The sequence below is a fragment of the Dipodomys spectabilis genome, unplaced genomic scaffold, assembly GCF_019054845.1.
Source record: "Dipodomys spectabilis isolate Male_0828 unplaced genomic scaffold, ASM1905484v1 ptg000054l, whole genome shotgun sequence".
NCBI classification, from domain to species: Eukaryota; Metazoa; Chordata; class Mammalia; order Rodentia; family Heteromyidae; genus Dipodomys; species Dipodomys spectabilis.
In genome coordinates this window covers 1,708,409-1,729,637 of record NW_024870731.1, presented here as the reverse complement: position 1 = coordinate 1,729,637, position 21,229 = coordinate 1,708,409, and the positions used below count along the sequence as shown (strand labels likewise).

The 21,229-nt window shown below is 41.2% G+C and overlaps 1 protein-coding gene across 4 annotated transcripts in view; it reads left to right on the top strand.

The window, feature by feature from the left end:
- Positions 1-653: 653 nt before the first annotated feature.
- The window catches only part of Tasor (transcription activation suppressor), a 60,638-nt gene continuing 40,062 nt past the window's right edge, over positions 654-21,229 (top strand). For 2 of the 4 annotated variants that reach the window (XM_042680024.1, XM_042680022.1), the window contains exons 1-7: positions 656-1,205; positions 12,841-12,986; positions 16,034-16,126; positions 16,913-16,985; positions 18,340-18,431; positions 18,767-18,928; positions 20,503-20,627. In XM_042680024.1, the coding sequence (XP_042535958.1) occupies positions 875-1,205; positions 12,841-12,986; positions 16,034-16,126; positions 16,913-16,985; positions 18,340-18,431; positions 18,767-18,928; positions 20,503-20,627 (1,022 nt within the window). In that variant the 5' untranslated portion in view covers positions 656-874. Of the gene's footprint in view, positions 1,206-12,840; positions 12,987-16,033; positions 16,127-16,912; positions 16,986-18,339; positions 18,432-18,766; positions 18,929-20,502; positions 20,628-21,229 lie in introns of all 4 variants that reach the window. The other 2 variants (XM_042680025.1, XM_042680023.1) reach the window with 2 other exon arrangements.

Here is a 21,229-nt window from a genome sequence, read left to right as displayed (position 1 = left end):
AAAACCAGAAGTGGAGGCATGGCTCAAAGTGGTAGAGTGCTGCTGGGTTTGAAAGGAGGTCAGGGACAGCACCGAGTTCAAGCCCCAGGTGTAGTACATGTACACAGACACAGCAGCAAGTTGTTAAGTTCTAGGAAAGCATTCCAGGAATTGGGTCTTGCTGGCAGGTGTCTCTGGTTCAAGCCCTTAGCCTGGTGGCAATGGTGGATGGCAGGCGGCCCGCCCTTTCCTGTCTCCAATTTCACACGTACCAGTAATTCCCACAGCAACTCCAAAACCAGCTCCAGACCACAGAACTCCAAGGCCTGGGAGGTGGTCTTCATCCCAGACAGAAGGCGCCTGATGGGAGGAATGCACTGGGCCCGCCTCTGGACCGCCCCGCCGAGATGGCGCGGTCTGGACGTTCTCCGAGGGCCGAAGAGGACAAGCATGGCACCACTAGCCGCGGCGTCGAGGTTGCAGTCCGGCCTTGCGCTCGCCCCTTTTGGCGGGCTCGGTGCTCCGAGGCTCCGCCTCCGGCGCAGACTGTCTGCATCTGCGGAGGTGGGCACTGCATTCCCACTGGTGGAGCGGCCCGAGAAATCCCGCCCCCTCTCGGCCCGGACGCGAGCACGTTGGGTGGCTGGGGTGGGAGTGGGGGTGGGGTGCGGAGTGGAGAGCCGCTCAGGCCGGAGCCGCTCTACGCGGAGCCGCACGTTAGACGCCCGTCTTGACGCTTCCCACTTAGCCGTTGGGCCGGGAGCAGAGCCAGTGGCCTTGGCGGCCCGGGGTGGGGGGGACTCAGCAGCGAGGCGGCGAAGCCGGCCTGCTGCTCCTTCCCCCCAGCCTGTCAGCCTTGTGGGCCGAAGCTTCCCGGGCTTCCCAAGCGGGCGCGATGGCGACTGCCGTGGAGACAGACCCCTCTCTGCCGGCTGTGGCCAGCTGGAACGGCGGCGCCGACGAGGAGATGCAATCAGCGTTTCCGGAGCTTGAGTCCTCCGCACAAAATGGCGGCGGCGGCGGCCGCCGCCCCACCAGCGCGCAGCCCGGAGGCGGCGCGGGGCCTGAGGACACCGCCGCGCCCGAGGCCGCCCCGAGCCTCGGCCACGAGCTGCTTCCCGACCCCGCGGAGCCGGGCTTGGCCGCTCCACCTAAAGGCCCGGAAGAGCCCGAAAGGCCCGTTAGGAGGACTTTTCAGATCCCCAGGAAGAGCAGAGAAAAGAAAGGTGGTGCCTCCCCCTTCCTCCCAGCCCTCTTCCTGTCTCCCTTCCATCTTTTTCGTTAGGACCTCTCTGTCTCCTTCCCGCACCCACGTAAACACGCCTGCGGTCCGGCCGCCTTCCCCCGCGGCCCCAGCCGCACAGCTGCTGCGCTTGGCGCCAGAGGAGAAAGCAGTGGAAGTTGGAAGTAGCTCAGGTTTGAAGCTTGTCCATAAGGCTGCAGCTCCCCGAGAGGAAAGATGGTGCCTGGCGCCCCTCCCCACTCCCCGAAAGCAGAGAAGCTGGTGTGTCCTCCTGCAGATGCTTCTGAGAAGTCTCCTTATGGAAATAGCCCCATGGCCATGGATTCTCGGGCTTTCTTTCTCCAAGGCTATTGCGTGCTCAGGACCACAAGTGTTTCTCTCTATGGAAGTTCTCAAGCTCTCTGTGTCTACTTGCTCGATGTCAGCATCTTCCCTTATTTAGAAATCACCATTAGTAGATGTGATCCATGCACACTTAATTTCCATCACACTTCATTTCCATGTAGGTTTTTTTTTTCCCCTTCTTGGTTCTCAGGCATTATATTGACTAGATCTCTCCTTAAATCCATACTTGGTATGGTTTCCCTTGTTTTTCTTTCTTTTTTAAAGAATGGGAAGATGGGTTCTTGGCGCAGTAATTTCCCTGTGGGGGAAAATATTCCTTTATTACCCTAGAGTCTTCAACTTGGTCTTGGACTTAAAGATTCTAAGAAAGCCCAGATTGTTTTTGAAGCCAATATGGAAAGATATACCAATTGCTTGCTTGAAGAAAAAAAAACAAACCTTAATGCCATATTGTAGAACTTGCTTTTTGCTATTACAGTATTTTTGACTGTCCAGCCATTTTTAATAATTCTGGATTTGGTTTTAAGTTCTTCCTGGTAGACCTACTTCGCGGCTTAATTTTTCTGTGGCTTACTTTAGAAAGTTTTTTTTTTTTTTCCTGTCATTTTGACGGAAGCTTCGAGCATTTACTTAACCAGCTTCATTTGCACAATTAGAATACTTTGGGATTTTAATCAGTTAAGGTACAAAGAAAGTTTCTTTATGTTTGGATGACAGAGCCAAGGAAAACATGATGTGGGAAACCTTGTGGACAAAAAGGGAGCTAACCTTTGTCCATGAACATGAGGCATGCTTCTAGAAATATCTTTGAAGTTAGTTTTATTTTCAGATGTATGTCAAGGTAGTCAATTCTTTTGGTGTATTTAGTGAAGTTATATGGTTGTGGAAGGTAGATGCCCAGTAGAAACTGCTACTTGGAAAAGAATAGGTTCGAAGTCTAGTTTCATTATTATGGAAGAGGGGTTTAGTATTTTTCTTAACTTGATAAAAGTCTTTGTTTTTGTGGTGGTGGTGGTGGTACTGCAGTTTGAATTGCTAGGCAGGTATTCTACTACTTAAGCTAAATTCTTAGCTCAGGAGATAAGAATGCCTAAAAATATGGACGACATGCTACACTGGTTCTTTATTTTTTTGTGCTAATCTTTGGGCTTGAACTCAGGATCTGGGCATTGTCCTTGAGCTTTTTTGCTCAAGGTTAGCGTTCAGAAGCTACTGCTCACTTTTTGATGGCTAATTGGAGATGAGAGTTTCCGGGATTTCAGCCTGGCTGGCTTCCAACTGTGATCCTCAGGTCTCAGCTTCCTGATTTGCTTAGATTACAGGCATGAGCCACCTTCACCTCTTTGTTAGGACTGAAAAATTCCTCTAGAAACCCGTAGAAAGTGTTTCAAATGTGTTTTTGAATTACATAAACCAAATGTATAAATTGCCCTTTAATAGACTTCTCTTGAACACACTTAAAAGTGGAATGGGAAATTAGAAAATATGAATCTTGTTTTCTTTCTGGAGTCTGATTCTTTTTGAGGAACAGTTTATACTTTCCATTTTGCTTAGAGATAAAAGACGTTACCTCTTACCTGTAAGGGAAGTTGAGAGTAAGGAATATAACACTGAACTTCTAGTGTTTAACTTGTTGAAATGTACCCTGAGCAGTAGTTGTTCAAGTAGTGCAATAGCAGGTAAAGTAGGACTTAAGCAGCTATTTTACCACCACCATAGACCTGCCTAAGCTGAGAGATTAGTGTATCAATTTCAACTTTTTGTTATTATTTTTAAAATGAAGTGTAGGTACTGCTAGTTTCATACTTAGAAAATCAGCTGGAAGACTTGAAAGATCTCAGTATGTGTAGGTTTGGCAGATATTCTTAGCTAGACAAGTCAAAATCTTTATTGTTTATCTTAAGTTATTTTCAATACATATGTCTTAGTTTTTTGAAGTGGTCAGGGCTGTATTGCCCAGGCTTGCCTCAAATGCTTGCTTCCTTTAATGCCTGGGATTAGGCTCACCATTATGCTGTGCTAAAATATTCTTGTTAAACTTTTCAGTGTCAAAAGTTATCTTGCATTCATATTAATATGAATGTTAATTTGAATTAATATTACAGACCCTGCTTGTGCCTATTTGCTAGGGAAATTTTAATTAGGACATTAGTTTTTTTTTTGGTTTTTAAACATCTTACAAGTAATACTATGTTATAATTCTTGATAACATCTAGAATACTTCCATTTTAATTTAGTGGTAATACTGGCAGACAAACTGTTCAATAAATTATAGGCATTGTTCCAAGCACATTTCATATATTAACATAATTTCTAGAATCCTGTATGGTAGATACTACTACCTTTTTACAGATGAGAAAGTAACCAAGGAGTTAAGGAATTTTTCATTCAACTAGTAAATGGTGGAGCTGGAATTTGAGTTTGAAGACAGTACTACTCAACTTGTAGCGATTGTTATTTTTAGTGGAGGCATGGCTCAAGTGGTAAGAGTGCTTGCCTTGAACAGAGAATCCAAGCGAGCTACTGGCCTAGAAGTTCAAGCCCTAATACCAGCTCAAAAAAAAATTTTTTTTTTCATGGCTTTAATTTTAATGCAGCTTTTGTGTTGACTAGTTCATGTGAAATCTTTTCCCTATTAAGTTTAAAAATACTGCTTCATATGCATTCAACCTTGGGGAATTTTGAGATGGACAAATTACATTCACAATCAATACTGACAGACTAAGTGAAAATGATCTGTTGACAAGAAGAGGGTATATTTTATTTTACTTGTTTTTGTGTGGGTACCAGGTCTTGAACTCAAGGCCTTTAAAACCACTTGAGCCATAGGTCCACAGCTGGCTTTTTGATAGTTAATTGGAGATGAGTCTCAGAATTTTCTGTCCAGATTGACTTTGAACTTCCATCCTTAGATTTCAGCCTTTTGAGTACTTAGGATTGCAGATGTGAGCTACCAGCTCACAGAAGAGTGTGCATGAGGTATGTTGTAATACCTAATGGTTGAGCTGTTGTCAATGGTGTGAAGAGACACTGTCCTCCCCCTTAGAAATTGTAAAATGTGTCATGTTAGTAAATGCTTCTCTATCTTTTTTCTATAGTATGTCATCAAAGGTCAAGTCAGTAACATATTGGATATAATTTTTCCCTCCAAAGTTCTTGGGAAATGGAGTAGTAATGATGTGCTTACTGAAAATTATTCATTTTGTTTAAAGTTTTTTGTAGAGCACAATAGAATCTCAGAAATTCATTGCTTTTGTTTGTAGGTTTTCATACTAGTTTAGTCCAGGAGAGTTAATGGCTAAGTTTTTCTCCCAGTACTCCATCTTTCCTGCAAAATATGAAGTTGTCTTTTTGCGCGCACGCGCGCGCACCAGTACAGGGTCTCGAAGTCAGGGCCGCTCACTCATGTGACTTTTTTGCTCACTGCTGGCAGGCACTCTAGTCACTTGACCCCATAACTCCAGTCTGGCATTTGGCTGGTTAATTGAAGAGTCTCCAGACTGTCCTGCTTGGCTGGCTTTGAACCTCAATCCTCAGATTTTACATGAGTAGCTGGGACTACATGTGTGAGCTACTTGCATCTGGCTCTACACCTAATCCATCAGGAAAGTGCTCTACAGCGCCACAGTGCCATTTATGGTTTTCTGGTGGTTTTATTGGAGATAAGAGTCTCACAGACTTTCCTCTTGTCCCTTGACCATAACTCCAGTCTGGCATTTGGCTGGTTAATTGAAGAAAGAGTCTCCAGACTGTCCTGCTGGGCTGGCTTTGTATTGCAATCCTCAGACCTCAGCCACCTGAGTAGCTAGGATTACAGGTGTGATCCACTGGCACCCGGCTACACTTCATTCTTAAATTTCCATGTTGTTTTAGTAGTCGGGTATGTTCTGAAAACAATGAGTCTTCGTACATAGAAGTAAACATAAGCAGGAAATTTTCAGCAGAATCTAGTCATCCCCACAGAACATTTTGTAGGTGTGTACAAATTGTAAGAAATGGAAGTAAAATTTTTCATTGGCCATATCACAGACTCCGCAAAACAAATTGGACTGGTTCAACTTGATCTTTCTCAGTATGTACATTGCTAATTCTACACTATGTTCAATCTTGTTGACTTAGTGCTTCAGGAATTAGTGTTTCATTTCTATGTAGTAATTTTTTAGATTAAAGAAAAAGTGAAGGTGGGCACCAGTGGCTCACACCTGTAATCCTAGCTACTCAGGAGGCTGAGATTTGAGGATTGTGGTTCAAAATCAGCCTGGGCAGGAACATCTGTGAGATCTTATCTCAGTTAGCCACTAAAAAATCAGAAGTGGCTCAAGTGGTAGAGTACCCGCTTTGAGCTGAAGAGCTGAGGGACTGTGCTCAAGCCCAGAGTTCAGATTCCACAGCCAATTAAAAAAAGAGAAAGGAAAGTGATTAATTCTAAAAGAACAGACAGAAAACTATTATGTTTTAAATCATTAGAAATGAATTGTTAGTAGAGCCGCTGATGACTCAGAATTGCAGACCACCTTTGACCACTAAACTAACCTTGCTAATTATTTCCTCCTCTTCCATGGGTTATTTTAAATCAGAAAACTTTAAATCATATTGCTCACTTCTGTCTTTTAAAAGTTTTAACATTTTTGTTTATAATATTTTTTACACGGATATATTACAGGAAAACCTGCATTAGTAATAAATAGTTAAAGCTGATCTAGGAAAGTGATCCTTTGATAGTAAAACTACTACTTGAAGTGCTAGTGGCTCACACATGTAATCCTAGCTACTCAGGAGGCTGAGATCTGAGGATCACAGTTCGAAGCAAGCCTGGGCAGGCAAATGCAAAACACTCTTCAGTTAACCAGCAAAAAACTAGAAGTGGAGGTATAGTTCAAGTAGTAGAATGCCAGCCTTGAACAAAACAGCTAAATGATGGGGGCTGGGAAGGTGGCTCAGTGGTAGAGCACTTGCCTTGCATGCTCAAGGCCCTGGGTTCGATTCCTCAGCACCACATAAGCAAAAAGAAAAAAACCGGAAGTGGCGCTGTGGCTCAAGTGGTAGAGCGCTAGCCTTGAGCTGAAGAGCTGAGGGACAGCGCCCAGGCCCAGAGTTCAGGCCCCACGACTGGACCCCCCCCCCCAAAAAAAAAAAAAAGAAAAAAAACCCAGCTAAATGACAACCCAAGGCCCTGAGTTCAAGCCCAGTACCAACACAAATAACAATGATTTGACTACACATAGGAGGGTAGGAACAACATAATCTTAGAAGTCAAATTCTTTTTTTTTTTTTTTTTTGTCGGTGTAGGGCCTGAACTCTGGGCCTGGGCACTCTCTCTTAGCTCTTCAGCTCATGGCTAGAACTCTCCTGCTTGAGCCACAGCACCACTTCTGGCTTTTTCTGCTCATGTGGTGCTGAGGAATTGAACCCAGGGCCTAATACATGCAAGTCAAGCACTCTACCACTGAGCTACCATCCCAGCCCCTCTGTTCATTTTGTTGTTAATCTGTATTGGATCTCGAACTCTGGGCTTCACACTTTTTTTGGGGGGGTGGCTTTTTTGCTCATGTCTGGGGCTCTAACTTTCACTTCTGTTTTTTTTTTTGTATTGTTTTTGCTGGTCAATTAGAGATAAAAGTCTCACAGATTTGTCACCTCTGCTGATTTTAAGCCTTGATCTTAGTTCTTGGCTTTCCCAGTAGCTAGGAATATAAGCATGAGCCACTGGTACCTGACAAATTTCTTTTATTTGGGGGGGGGGGGGGGTCCAGTCATGGGGCCTGAATTCTGGGCCTGGGTGCTGTCCCTCAGCTCTTCAGCTCAAGGCTAGCGCTCTACCACTTGAGCCACAGTGCCACTTTCCGGCTTTTTTCTTTTTGCTTATGTGGTGTTGAGGAAGCGAACCCAGGGCCTCATGCATGCAAGGCAAGCGCTCTACCACTGAGCCACCTTCCCAGCCCCTAATCTCCTGTTCTTGATTCGGTTGGAACTGACCTTGGTAAACTTTTTTTCCTAGAGACATTTGGATATTTATAAATGTCATTCATAAGACTTAAAAACTATCAGTATAAGCAGATGACACCTACCATGTACCAAATTACTTTGAGGCTGTTAAATTGTTCACCAGGCATTGTCTCCTGGTTTTACTTGCAGGTTTGGAGCCAGGTAGCTTAATTTTTTTCTTTTTCTTTTTACTGGTCCCAGGGTTTGAATTCAGGGACTGGGTGCTGTCTTGTCTCTGAGCTTTTTTTTTTTTTTTTGGCTCAAGGCTAGTGCTCTACCACTTGAGTCACAGTTCCACTTCCAGCTGTTTGTTGGAAGTCTTTCATTTATTTATTTCATATTTTTGTACTAGAGTTTGAACTTACTGTACCATTTAAGCCATGTCTCTAGCCCTTTATTTTTTTTTTTAAATTTTTAAAATTTTTTTTCTATTCTTGGGGGTCATGGGGCTTGAATTCAGGGATTGGGGACTTTCGCTGAGCTCTTTTCTCAAGGTTAGTGTTGTACCACTTTGAGCCACAGCACTACTTCTGGTTTTCTGGTGGTTAATTGGAGATAAGAGTTTCATGGCTTTTTGGGCTGGCTTTGAACCATTATCCTCAAATCTCAGCCTCCTGAGTAGCCAGGATTGCAGACATGAGAAACTGGTTCCTGGCTTCTTTTGTTATTTATTTTTTGTCAGCTGTAGGGCTTGAACTCTGGGCCGGGACACTGTCCTTTAGCTCTTCAGCTAAAGGCTAGCACGGTACCACTTGAACCACAGTGCCACTTCCGGTTTTCTGAGTGGTTTATTGGAGATAAGAGTCTCATGGACTTTTCTGCCCATGCTGGCTTTGTTTTTGTTTTGTTTTTTGTGTTTTGTTGGTCATGGGGCTTGAACTCTGGGCCTGGGCACACTGTCCCTCAGCTCTTCAGCTCAAGGCTAGTACTCTACCACAGCAGCACTTCTGATTTTTAGGTAGTTTATTGCAGATAAGAGTTCCACGGCTTTTCCCACCTGGGCTGGCTTTGAACCATGACCCTCAGATCTCGGCCTCCTGAGTAGCTAGGATTACAGGTGTGAGCTGCTGGCACCCGGCTTTGCTTTTGTTATGTTTTGAACAGGGTTTCACATTTATGGCTGTTGGCCTGGACTGTGTAACACTTTATTGGTTGAGATGAGATCTCCTGAATTTAAGAGATTAGCTTCAAACTTTGATCCTCTTGATATCCTTTCAAATACCAGAATTACAGATGCAAATGACTACATCCAGTGATCTTGATGATTAAATGAAAGAATGCATGTATAGCTCTTAGTATCTGAAAAGTAGTATAAATTATGAATAACATGTTGAATAGTGATTTCAGTAAGTGAAATGGCTGGTTCATATGAAATATTCTCTTGATTTGGATAGTCACAGGGCTGTTTATTGCCTCAAACAATGACACATGGAAATGGGAATATATATACTTTCTTTGAAAGAAGTGACAACAGCCCAGTACCTGTGGCTCATGTCATAATCCTAGCTTCTCAGGATAGAGGCTTAAAGCCAGGCAGAACAGATAAAGCAACAAATCTAACAAGTTAACCAACAAAAAGCCAGAACCAGAGGTGTGTCTCAAGTGGCAGAGTGCTAACTATCAGTGGGAAAAGCAAAATGAGAACTTGAGGCCAGGCCTTCCAGCCTCAGTACTGACACCATGAATAAAAACTGAGTTAGATGCATGACTCAGTTGGAACAGTGCTAGACAATGAACGAAAGCATCAGGTACCAAGTTTGAGTCCCCATCTCAGACCAAAAACTAGTAAGGTACTTGATTATGGTATATACAGACAAAATAGACCACAAAGGTTTCAGAAGATGATGAATTGTAGATGTTAAGCACTTTTTGAGGAAAATTGAATGTTAACTCTAATGCAAATTTGTATTTCACTACTTTTTACTCATGATTACGTTGATTGTAGAAAAAGTGTTGGAGCAGCTTAAGAAAGGGAAATAATTTTTTAGGTAGCCTTGTAAAGTTTAGCAGTTTGAAGCTATTTATTTTGTGCATTTTAGGTACAGGAAAACACTTTGTTCAGAAACAGAAATTATGCATAAAACTCAGATTTTGTAATCAAACATCTTGGATTTTGTGTGTGAAAACATAGACTTCCTTATTTAGTTTTCACATTTTAGATTGATTTGTTACAAAGATAGTTTTGGTTTATCCTACTCTTTTCCATAAAACATTTTAATTGAGATGATACATTTCTTAACCTTTTCTGAATTTTATTTTGCTTTATATATTAGTAAGTTATTGAATCAGTAAATGAGACTAAAGGGACAATCATTTTGACAATTGTAGATTATATTTGTATTTAATGTGAAAATACATCTTAGGAGGTGGGCACTTATATCTCATGCCTATAATCCTAGCAATTCAGGAGGCTGAGACTAGAGGATTGAAGTTCGAAGACAGCCTGGGCAAAAAAAAAAAAAAAAGAACAGAAGTAGAGCTGTAGCTCAAGTGGTAGAACACTCTCCTTGAGCAAAAAAGCTCAGGGACAAAGCAGGTCACAGGTGGCTCTGGCCTGTAATCCTAGGTATTCAGGAGACTGAGATCTGAGGATCATGGTTCAAAGCCAGCCTGGGCAGGAAAGTCTGAGAGACTCTTAACTCCAATAAACCACCTGAAAACCGGAAGTGGTGCTGTGGCTCAAGTAGTAGAGCATTAGCCTTGAGCTGAAGAGCTGAGGGACAGTGCCCATGCCCAGAGCTCTAGGACAGTTCCTAGACTCTGAGTTCAAGATGGGCATATACACAAATATATTAAGTATGTCTTTTTTTGGGGGGGGGGGCGGGGTCGGGTCCTGGGGCCTGAATTCTGGGCCTGGGTGCTTACCTCAGCTCTTCAGCTCAAGGCTAGCGCTCTACCACTTGAGCCACAGCGCCACTTCTGGCTTTTTTTCTTTTTGCTTATGTGGTGCTAGGGAATCGAATCCAGGGCCTCAGGCATGCAAGGCAAGCGCTGTACCACTGAGCCACCTTCCTAGCCTATTATGTATGTCTTAAGCTGGGCATGGTGGTGTGTGTCTGCAGTCTCAACCCTCAGAAGGCTGAGGCAGGAGACTTTGAGACTAGCCTGGACTACATACAGCAAGACTAATCATGACTCAAAAACCCCAAAACTTTGTGATATTTATTCTCATCTTTTCACTAGTTTCAGTCAACTTAGAATTAGCACTCACCATTCACCCTACTGGCATATGAGAAAGAAGAGTAAGGTGTTCCTGCTTTCAAATAGTTTACAATTGATTATGAATGAATCTACAGATTATAAGTACAATTCATCTTTTTTTTTTTTTTTTTCTCATTCATGGGATCTAAACTCTGGGCCTGGACACTATCCCTGAGCTCTTCAGCTCAAGGCTAGCACTTTACCACTTGAGCTACAGTGCCATTTCCGGCTTTTTCTGCTTATGTGGTGCTGAGGAATCAAACCCAGGGGCTTTATGCATGCAAGGCAAGCGCTCTACCACTGAGCCACCTTCCCAGCCCTGTAAAGTTCATCTTGATCAATGTCACCCTTTCCATCTTTCTCTCTCATATTTAAAAAAAAAATAAATTGCACTTCTGTAACTAGGTCAACTTTTTTGGGACATTTGCATGTGTGCAGTCCCAGAGTAACCACTGTCAGTCATGGGGCTTGAACTCTGGGCTTGGGTGCTATCCTTCAGCTCTTCAGATCAAGGCTAGCACTCTACCACTTGAGCTACAGCACTGCTTCCGGTTTTCTGAGTGTTTTGTTGGAGATAAGAGTCTCACAAACTTTCCTGCCCAGGCTGGCTTTAAACTTTGATCCTCAGGTCTTAGCTTCCTGAGTAGCTAGGATTACAGGTGTGAGCTACTGGTGCCTGGCCTACCCATGGATTTTTATATACATTCTGTAATTACATTCTGTAACTGAAAACTATTTTTTTATACAGTTCTGTAATATACATGTGGTTTGTTGAAAATGGTTATATCATTTTATAGTGCTTTTTTTTTTTTTGGTGCCAGTCCTGGGACTTGAACTCTACCTGGACATTGTTGCTAATCTTTTTCACTCAATGCTTGTGCTCTACCACTTTGAGCCACAGCACCATTTCTGGCTTTTTTGGTAATTAAACGGAGATAAGAGTCACAGACTTTCCTGTATGGGTTGGCTTTGAACTGAAATGATCAGATCTCAGCCTCCTGAGTAGCTAGGATTACAGGTGTTAGTCACTGATGTCCAGAAGCATCATATCTTTTAAAGCCTAATTGCTATGTAAAGAAAATATATTAAATAGCCTATTTATAATTAGTTGCCAGATGGCATATTTTAAGAGTAGGTACAAGTAGGACGCTAGTTTCCTTAGTGACCTAAGAGTATCTAAATTAGCATTTGTTGTTGTATATCTATCTATCTATCTATCTATCTATATGATATCTATCTATCTTACTTGAAGATAAGCTAGGTTCCCCTGGCTCACAGCTATAATCCCAGCTACTCAGAAGGCTGAGATTTGAAGATCATGGCTTGAAGCAATCAGGGCAGGAAATTCCCTGAGACTCATAACTAATTAACCACTACAAAGTTGGAAATAAAGCTGTGACTCAAGTGGAAGAGCACCAGCCTTGAGCAAAAAGCTTAGGGACACCATCCAGGATCTGAGTTAAAGCCTCAGTACTGGCAGTAAAGAAATAAAAATGAAGATAATAATCATAATACAGTTTCTATGAGTTGTTCTATCTATAGTGAAAACTGGTTCTGTGTGTGTGTGTGTGTGTGTGTGTGTGTGTGTGTGTGTGTGTGTGTGTGTGTGTGTGTGTGTGTGTGTGTGTGTGTGTGTGTGTGTGTGTGTGTGTGTGTGTGTGTGTGTGTGTGTGTGTGTGTGTGTGTGTATGTATATGTCAGTACCAAGGCTTAGACTCAGGGCCTCTTATTCTGCTTGCTTACTCATAGCTGGTATTCTACTACTTGAGCCACACCTCCAGTCTTGGCATTTGGCTGGCCACTTAGATATGGAGTCTCATGGACTTTTCTTCCTGGGCTGGTGTTGAACTGAAACTCTGATCTCTGCCTTCTAGGATTATAGGCATGAGCCACTAGAGTCTGGTTTTTGGGTTTTCTGAGACATGGCTCACTCTGTAGTATATGAAATATAAATAACATGTCACAAAATAAAATAGTCTTAATCCCCTTTTTCACTTTAAAGTTAATTTACTAGACCTTTGTAATAGAAGGACCTACCCTTAGGATGGAATAATCCTACAACTAATAATGTTTTCTTTTATTTTTAGCACTTTTTCAGCCATTAACTCAAGGTTCTCGAGAATTTGAAGATGTTTTAAATATTCTCCATTCATCTTACCTTGAACAAACCTCAGTTACAAATTTTAACTACAAACGGGCTTGCTTAGTACATAATGAACTTTTGGAAAAGGAGGTATGTTTTAAGTTGCGTTGTAAGTGTGTATGCACGTACACATGGCGTGCATGTGCTGTGCACCTGGGACTTGAACTCGGCCTATATGCTGTTTCTTAGCTTTTTCACTTAAGACCTAGCGCTCTACCATTTGAGTCATAGTTTCACTTCCAGCTTTTTTCTGGTTAATTGGGGGTAAGAAAGAGTATCATGAACTTTTCCCCCTGGGCTGGCTTCAAACTGAGATCCTCAGATATCACCCTCCTATGTAGTTCAGGATTATAGTCAGAAGCCACTGGCACCTGGTTTATAATTCTTTTTAAAACTAATTCAACAGTCTGGAACAAAAAGTTCTTTTTATTTTTCTAGAAATACTAATTTTTTGGAAAAGCCAAATTACGGAAAGGTAAAGTTTTAAATGCTATCTTTTTCTTTGCAGTGTTAAGGAATGAACCCAGTGTCTTGTGCATGGTAGACTATATCCCAGCTCTAAATATGTTTCTAAATATTGTTATAGCAGTATAGCTAAGTGCTTATTAACATTCAGTTTTGTGAAATAATGTCTTTTCCTGAGATCGAGTTGCATTGGGATAGTTTACTATATACTGATTTTAATTATAAAATCACAGTTTTTTTCTCTTTAATTCTGAGTACACAGCAGTTTAACTAAATATCTAAGTTGGGGGCTAGAGGAGTAGCTCAAGTTGTAGAGTGCCTACCTAGCAAGGGTGAGGCACTCAGTTCAAACCTCAGTGACTGCCCTCCTGGAAAATCTCTAATAATGAAATCGGATATTAATTTTTGTTTTTAGGATATGCTCAGTTTTTCCTTCAATTGCTTGATGGGAGGTTCATGTTAATATCATTAGTGCACATTTATTTAGTGAACAGATATGAAATAAGGGAAATGTTGAGTATGTTTGGCAATTAGCCTCAGTTTCATGAATAAAATCTGTATTTACTTTTGCTTTAGGAAAAGGCACCTTTATGTGTTATTCTGATGTAACACAAATGGGATGTTTAGAAATACTTTTAGCCAGGCACAGTGGCTCAAAGCTGTAATCCTAGGTACTTGGAAGCATAATTCAAGGGATTGTCATTTGAAGTCAGTTGGGCATAAAAGTTTCAAGATGCCATCTGAACCAATGCTGTCCCAGATACAGGGGAAGCACAGTGGTTGGGTACAGTGATGAGTGAAATGCCTCTCATCTCCAGTGACTCCAGGAATCACAACTAGGAGGATTTTAGTGAGAATATAAAGTGAGATCCTACCTGAAAGTAACAATGGAAATAGGGGCAGGAGGCGAGGCTCAAGTGGTAGAGCAATTATCTAGTAAGCGTGCGACCCTGGTTTCCATTCCTAGTGTTATCCAAAAAAGAGAAATATTTGACAGAATTACTCGCTAATGGATGTGAAATATGACTAATTTTGTATCTTTACATGTTGATTAAAGAAGTAATCAGAATTCAACTATGACAATATCTTTGAAAGCAGTAATGATACTGACATCTAGAAAAAATCACAGCCTCGGTAATTTGATGTAGTTTCATGGTATAATTGGGATAGTTTGTTAAATTTTACATGAAAATTTACTCTGAAGTTCTATTAAACAGTGGTGACATATATACTGAAGTAAAATGTTAGGTATTCTCTGTCTCAAATCAACATCTCTGAGCATTTGCTAAGCAAAGGGCAGTAGATTAGGATTAATTTTAACAGTTCCAAGAACTTTATACAAATTCACTTTTCCCCTGTAAGACTGTATATGCTTATATTAATAGGCCTAAGAAGGAGAGTAATTATAAAGAAGTAGAGCATTAGCTGGGCGCTGGTGACTCATGTATAATTCTGCATGCTCAGGAGGCTGAGATCTCAGGATCGCAGTTCAAAGTCAGCCCAGGCAGGAAAATCTATGAGACTCTTACCTCCAGTAAACCACCAGAAAACCGAAGTGGCGCTGAGGCTCTAGTGGTAGAGCACTCGCCTTGAGCTGAAGAGCTGAGAGATAGTGCCCAGTTCCAGAGTTCAAGCCCATGATGGACAGAAAAGAGCTCAGAGACAATGTCCAGGCCCTGAGTTCAAGCCCCAGTATGGCAGGGGGAGGGGGATAAAGGAAGGGAGAGGGAGAGAAAGGGATGGAGGGGATTTGAGAGGGAGGAGAGAGAGAGAAGGGGAAAGGTGGGGGGAGAGGATAATTTTGTCCTGATTGAGTTTATAAGTTTAAAATGTTGATGTATAATATGGAGTACACCATGTTAAATAAAACGGGTAATTAATTAAAGCATGGGTGTATAACTTTTGGGAGTATAGCAGATTTTAAATAGAAGTTCAGGTTAAATTAACAAGGGGCTGGGTGCTGGTAGGTCATGCCTGTAATCTTAGCTACTCATGGGGCTGAGATCTAAGCATTGTTGTTTGAAGCCACCCGGGACAGTAAACCACCTGGGGCAGTAAAGTCTTGTGAGAGTCATCTCCAATTAACCTCCAAAAAGCTGGAAATTGAGCTGTGGCTCAAGTGGTAGAGCACCATCCTTAAGCAAAATAGTTAAGGAAGAGCTCAAACCCCCAGCACTGGAACAAAAGCAAAACAGCAACAAAAATTAACAGGTGATCGATGTTTATTTAAGTACTTGATATGAAGTGAAAAAGCAGTGCAAATGGGGAGAAGAAAATTGAATTGCAGAAAGTATAGGGAAAGGAAAGATGATTTCTACTTTGATTAGTTTGGAATCTTGGGGAAAAAAACTGTTGGCTGGGCACCAGTGGTTCAAACCTGTAGTTCTAGCTACTCAGGAGGTTGAGATCTGAGGATCCACAGCCAGCCAGGGCAGGAAAGTCCATGAGACTCTTATCCCCAATTACACACCAGAAAACCAGAAGTGGTGTTGTGGCTTAAGTGGTAGAGTGCTTGCCTTGAGCTGAGGGACAGCGTCCAGGCCCAGAGTTCAAGCCCCACAACTAACTAACAAATAAAAAAACTGTTGAAACTTGTAATTTTTGAAAAAGATTCTTGATTCAGCTTAATAAAACATAATTATATGGAGAGTTACAGATTGGGTTTCATTTAGTTTACAGAGAAGCGAAGAGAACTGAAGTTTGATGGTCGTTTAGACAAGGAACTTTCAGAATCCTATGCATTTCTTATGGTTGATCGAAACCAGGTGAGTTAACTCCTTAGACAAAACAATTTGACAATGTTCCCTTGCAACTAATTTCACAATTTTCAACAATATATTTGATTATAAACATTTTCTTGGTAGATAAGAAAAGATTTAGAGGGATGAACTAGTTGTTTTTGTGATGATTTCTTTTTCAAGTGTTCTTTTTGGTTTTTTTTTTCCTCTGATCAGTCCTATTTCATTCTCCTGGAATGTGCTTGATAATATGTTTACCATCTAGAGTTGCTGATTATGTGGTTGTAGCCATATTTCCTCTTTTAAAGATGGGTTACTTTTTCTTTAAATATTTTGCTGTTTCTAATTCACTCTAAAAAAGGAAATGATTGCAATTGTAAGAGGAATTAAGACTGTCTCAACTAGAATAAGGATGGATTCCTGACACAATTGGTTTGTCAGATTAATTTTTTTTTTTTGAGGGGGGTTCCAGTAGTGGGGCCTGAACTCGCTGTCCCTCAGCTCTTCAGCTCAAGGGTAGCGCTCTACCACTTGAGCCACAGCCCCACTTCTGGCGTTTTTTTGTTTTTGCTTATGTGGTGCTGAGGAATCAAACCCAGGGCCTCATGCATGCAAGGCAAGCACTTTGCCACTGAGCCATCTTCCCAACCCCTGACAGACTAATTTTTATACTAATATTTAGTCATAACCTGGAATATGCATAGAAACCTTAATGCAGTATATATAGCCTAGGAGTTAAATTTTGTTTAAAACAAATTTACGAAGTATTGTTTTATGTTTTCAATGTTATAATGAAGTATTTCATTTATTTAGGTTCAAAGCATATGTGAAAAAGGATTGCAGGTGGGCCAGTCAAAAATAACGATTCTTGGCAGTCCTTCCATGGGTAATTTATTTTTCATTTAGATTTACCTAATATTAAGTCACCATTTAAAAATACACAGATTCATGCCTGTAACTAACAACTCAGGGGGCTAAGCTCTAGGATCTTGGTTTGAAGTCAGCTTGGACAGAAAACTTCATGAAACTCTTTAACCAGGAGAGGCCAAAGTGGAGGTGTAGTTCAAGTAGAGAACCAGCCTTGAGCAAAAAAGCCAAGTGATGGGGGAGGGAAGGGATAGTGGGAAAACAACAAGAGAAGGGGATAACAATGCTCGACAAGAAATGTCATTGCCTTACTCATGTAACTGAACCCCTCTGCACAGCAACTTTACAATAAAACGAAATTAAAAAATAAAAGCCAAGTGAGAGTAGGAGTTGGTGAGTTCAAACACCAACCAATGTAACAGACACAACACACACATACACAATAAAGAAGAAAAACCTGTAATTTTGCAATAGTCTTTGTAATTAAATTCCTATATGTTTTATCATATTTCAAAAAAAGATTAGTCTGCTTCTGAAATTTAACCTTTTTTTTTTTTTGGTCCCCTTGTGGGGCCTGAACTCTGGGCCTGGGCGCTGTCCCTTAGCTATTCAGCTCAAGGCTAGTGCTCTACCTCTTGAGCCACAGCGCCACTTCTGGCTTTTTTCTTTTTCCTTATGTGGTGCTGAGGAATCGAACCCAGGGCCTCAGGCATGCAAGGCAAGCGCTGTACCACTGAGCCACCTTCCCAGCCTATTATGTATGTCTTAAGCTGGGCATGGTGGTGTGTATCTGCAGTTTCAACCCTCAGAAGGCTGAGGCAGGAGACTTTGAGACTAGCCTGGACTACATACAGCAAGACTAATCATGACTCAAAAAACCCCAAAACTTTGTGATATTTATTCTCATCTTTTCACTAGTTTCAGTCAACTAAGAATTAGCACTCACCATTCACCCTGCTGGCATATTTTACATTGGTTCAATGTCTGCTGTCTTGACTAACCTTTCATTTCATCTCTTTGAAAAGATATCAGACTGTACCAGGCATTGGTGGCTCACAAGGGTAATCCTAGTTACTCAGGAGGCTTAGATTTGAGGATTACAGTTTGGAGCAACCCAGGGGAAAAAATCCATGAGACTTTATCTTCAGTTAGCCAGCTAAAAGCTGAAAATGAGTGTAGGTCAGGTGGTAGAATGGAAGCCTGGAGCAGAGAAAGCTCAAGTTGAGAACTTAAAACACTGAGTTCAATCCCTAGTATTGATAAACACATGTGCATGCACATAAATCACATCTTGTATCTCTATTATTGGTTAAATATTTGGATTTTTTTGTATTTCAGTGTTTCTTATTCAAATTCATATTTTTTCTCTTTAGGTATTTATCTTTCTAGATATGCTGATCTATTACAAGCTAATCCTTTGGAAGCTGGGGCCATAGGTGATGTTGTTATTTTTAAAATAATGAAGGTAATTTTAATTTATATGTGTCAAAGATAGCATGTGATTTAAATTTTAGGAGTTTAAGAGTTTAATTTCCAAGTCTTTAGGAGTGATGAAAAGTCTATACATGTTAGAATATGAAACTATTTTTGAGCAGTTTACTTGCCATCTTTGATCTAAGCTAACCATACTTTTTTGTTTTCCAAAGAAAAGAATGACAGGTTAATATGTTCGTGATGTAATTTAGATGAGTGAAGTTTTTATTAATAAAGTTTCTGTTTATTTGTTAAAATTTAAGCTCATAGTGAAAAATCATGCTTGCATTGACACTCAATGAAGTTTGGTTTTTTTTTCTATTTTAGGGTAAAATAAAGAGCATATATGACCCCATGAGTATTAAAAGCTTGGAACCTATGTTAAATAAAAGTGCTTTGGACCCAACACCAAAGCATGAATGTCATGTGTCAAAGAATGCCAGTAGAATTACATCCCTTTTGGCTTACAGAGCCTATGAGCTTACTCAGGTAAGTGCCTGCATCCATTTTAATGTTACAGCCTGTTATATCTATTTTGTTACTAAACCTTCAAAATATCTCCCTTTCAGTTTTCTCCTCTATTATATCAGTTTCTGGTTTTCTCAGTTAGATCCCAAGCTTTCTTTTTTCTTTTTTTGAAAAATAAGAATTTTATTTATTTATTTATTTATTTATTGTCGGTCGTGGGGCCTGAACTCTGGGACTGGGCACTGCCCCTTAGCTCTTCAGCTATAGTCTAGCACTACCACTTGAGCCTCAGCCCCACTTCCGGCATGTTCTGCTTATGTCATGCTGAGGAAACGAACCAAGGGCCTCATGCATGTAAGGCAAGCACTCCACCACTGAGCCACCTCCCCAGCCCAGATCCCAATCTTTCTTATTGAAGTTTGTTTAGTGTTTCCAGGATGGATCAGAAATACAGTGGCCTCTGAAGCCTGGTTATATATAGACATTTTTTGGGGGGGGGGGGGTCTGGTCGTGGGGCCTGAACTCTGGGCCTGGGCACTGTCCCTCAGCTCTTCAGCTCAAGACTAGTGCTGTACCACTTGACCCACAGCGCCACTTCCGGCTTTTTTCTTTTTGCTTATGTGGTGCTGAGGAATCGAACCCAGGGCCTTGAGCATGCAAGGCAAGGGCTCTACCACTGAGCCACCTTCCCAGCCCATGTATAGACATTTTTTTGTTGTTGTTGGTCATGGGGCCTGAACTCTGGGCCCTCAGCTCTTCAGCTCAAGGTGAGTGCTCTACCACTTGAGCCACAGTGCCACTTCCGGCTTTTTCTGCATATATGGTACGAGGAATCGAACCCAGGGCCTCATGCATGCAAGCAAGCACTCTACTACTGAGCCACCTTCCCAGCCCTCAGATGTGTTTTTCTCTTGAAATGATATGCAAAATGGTAACTAGGATTGGTTTCATTTGTGTCCTTCGTAGTTTACTTTTGGGATCAAGTTGGCTTTTCTGGGCTGAGCTTGAGGCTTAGGCAATTCCATTTGTAATATTTTCATTAGGAAATATATTACACATCCTCTGTAGTCAACTTCTCAGAAGTAAACTTGAAATACCTAGGAGTAGCACCATGAACTCCAAGTAGATTATTATTATTTATCATCATAACAATGATTAGTAATTGATGATTTGTGCTGATACTGGTTTGAACTCAGGGCCTTGCAATCTTCATTGTCTCTTTCCACTCCAAGCTAATGATCTACACTTGTGCCTCACGCCCAGACCTGGCTTTTTGCTTGTTAATTGAACATAAGAATCTATTGTGGGGTGGGGGGGTGTCTGTCTTGGCTGGCTTTGAACCAGAATCCTCAGGTCTCAGCTTACTGAATAGCTAGAGTTACAGGCTTGAGCCACTGATGCACAGTGTAAGTATATATTACAAAATACATATAAAATACTAAGTTTATTTTGGTTAAGTGGACATGTTTAGCTTAAAGCAATTTTCCCCCACAGGTACCTAAATAATTTTTCAAAAGGAGAAAGATAAATACAAGATTGCACTTTGTATCACTTACATATTCAAAGAAGTTAATTTTGTGTTCTCTTATTTTTAGTATTACTTTTATGAATATGGCTTTGATGAATTAAGGCGAAGACCAAGACACGTTTGTCCATATGCAGTTGTATCTTTTACTTACAAAGATGACATACAAATTCCCAAATTTGTATCTTCATTGAGGTAAGAGTTAAAGAGTTTTAAGGTTGAGAAGAGATACATTTCACAACTCCTCCAGAATGATGTGAGCCTGTCATGTTGCCCCACCTTACCTGTTTACATTTTTCTTAAAATTAATTGGATATTTGATTGGCCATTTTGACTTTAAAGGTTACATTGCAAGACAAAGCAAGGAAAATGAAACATTCAACCAGACAAAAAAAAAAGTACAATGATCTGTGAAAGACAGGTTGTTGAATATAGAAATAGATACTAAATTCTACTTACATTTCAATTGGTTCTTTGTCAGTTTTTGTTTATGTTTTTGTTTGTCGGTAGTGGGGCTTGAACTCTGGGCCTGGGTGCTGTCCCTCAGTTCATCAGCTCAAGGTGTGCGCTCTACCACGTGAGCCACAGTGCCACTTCGGGTTTTTTGGTGGTTTATTGGAGATAAGAGTCTTGTGGACTTTCCTGCCTGGGCTGGCTTTGAACTATGATCCTCAGATCTAAGCCTCCTGAGAGGCTGAGAGCACCAGTGCCCGGCTCCTAGTCAGTTTTTAAAATTGACATTTTGTATATTAGCTTTCTTGAAAATTAAACTAAAACTAAATCATGTGCTAGTTGGA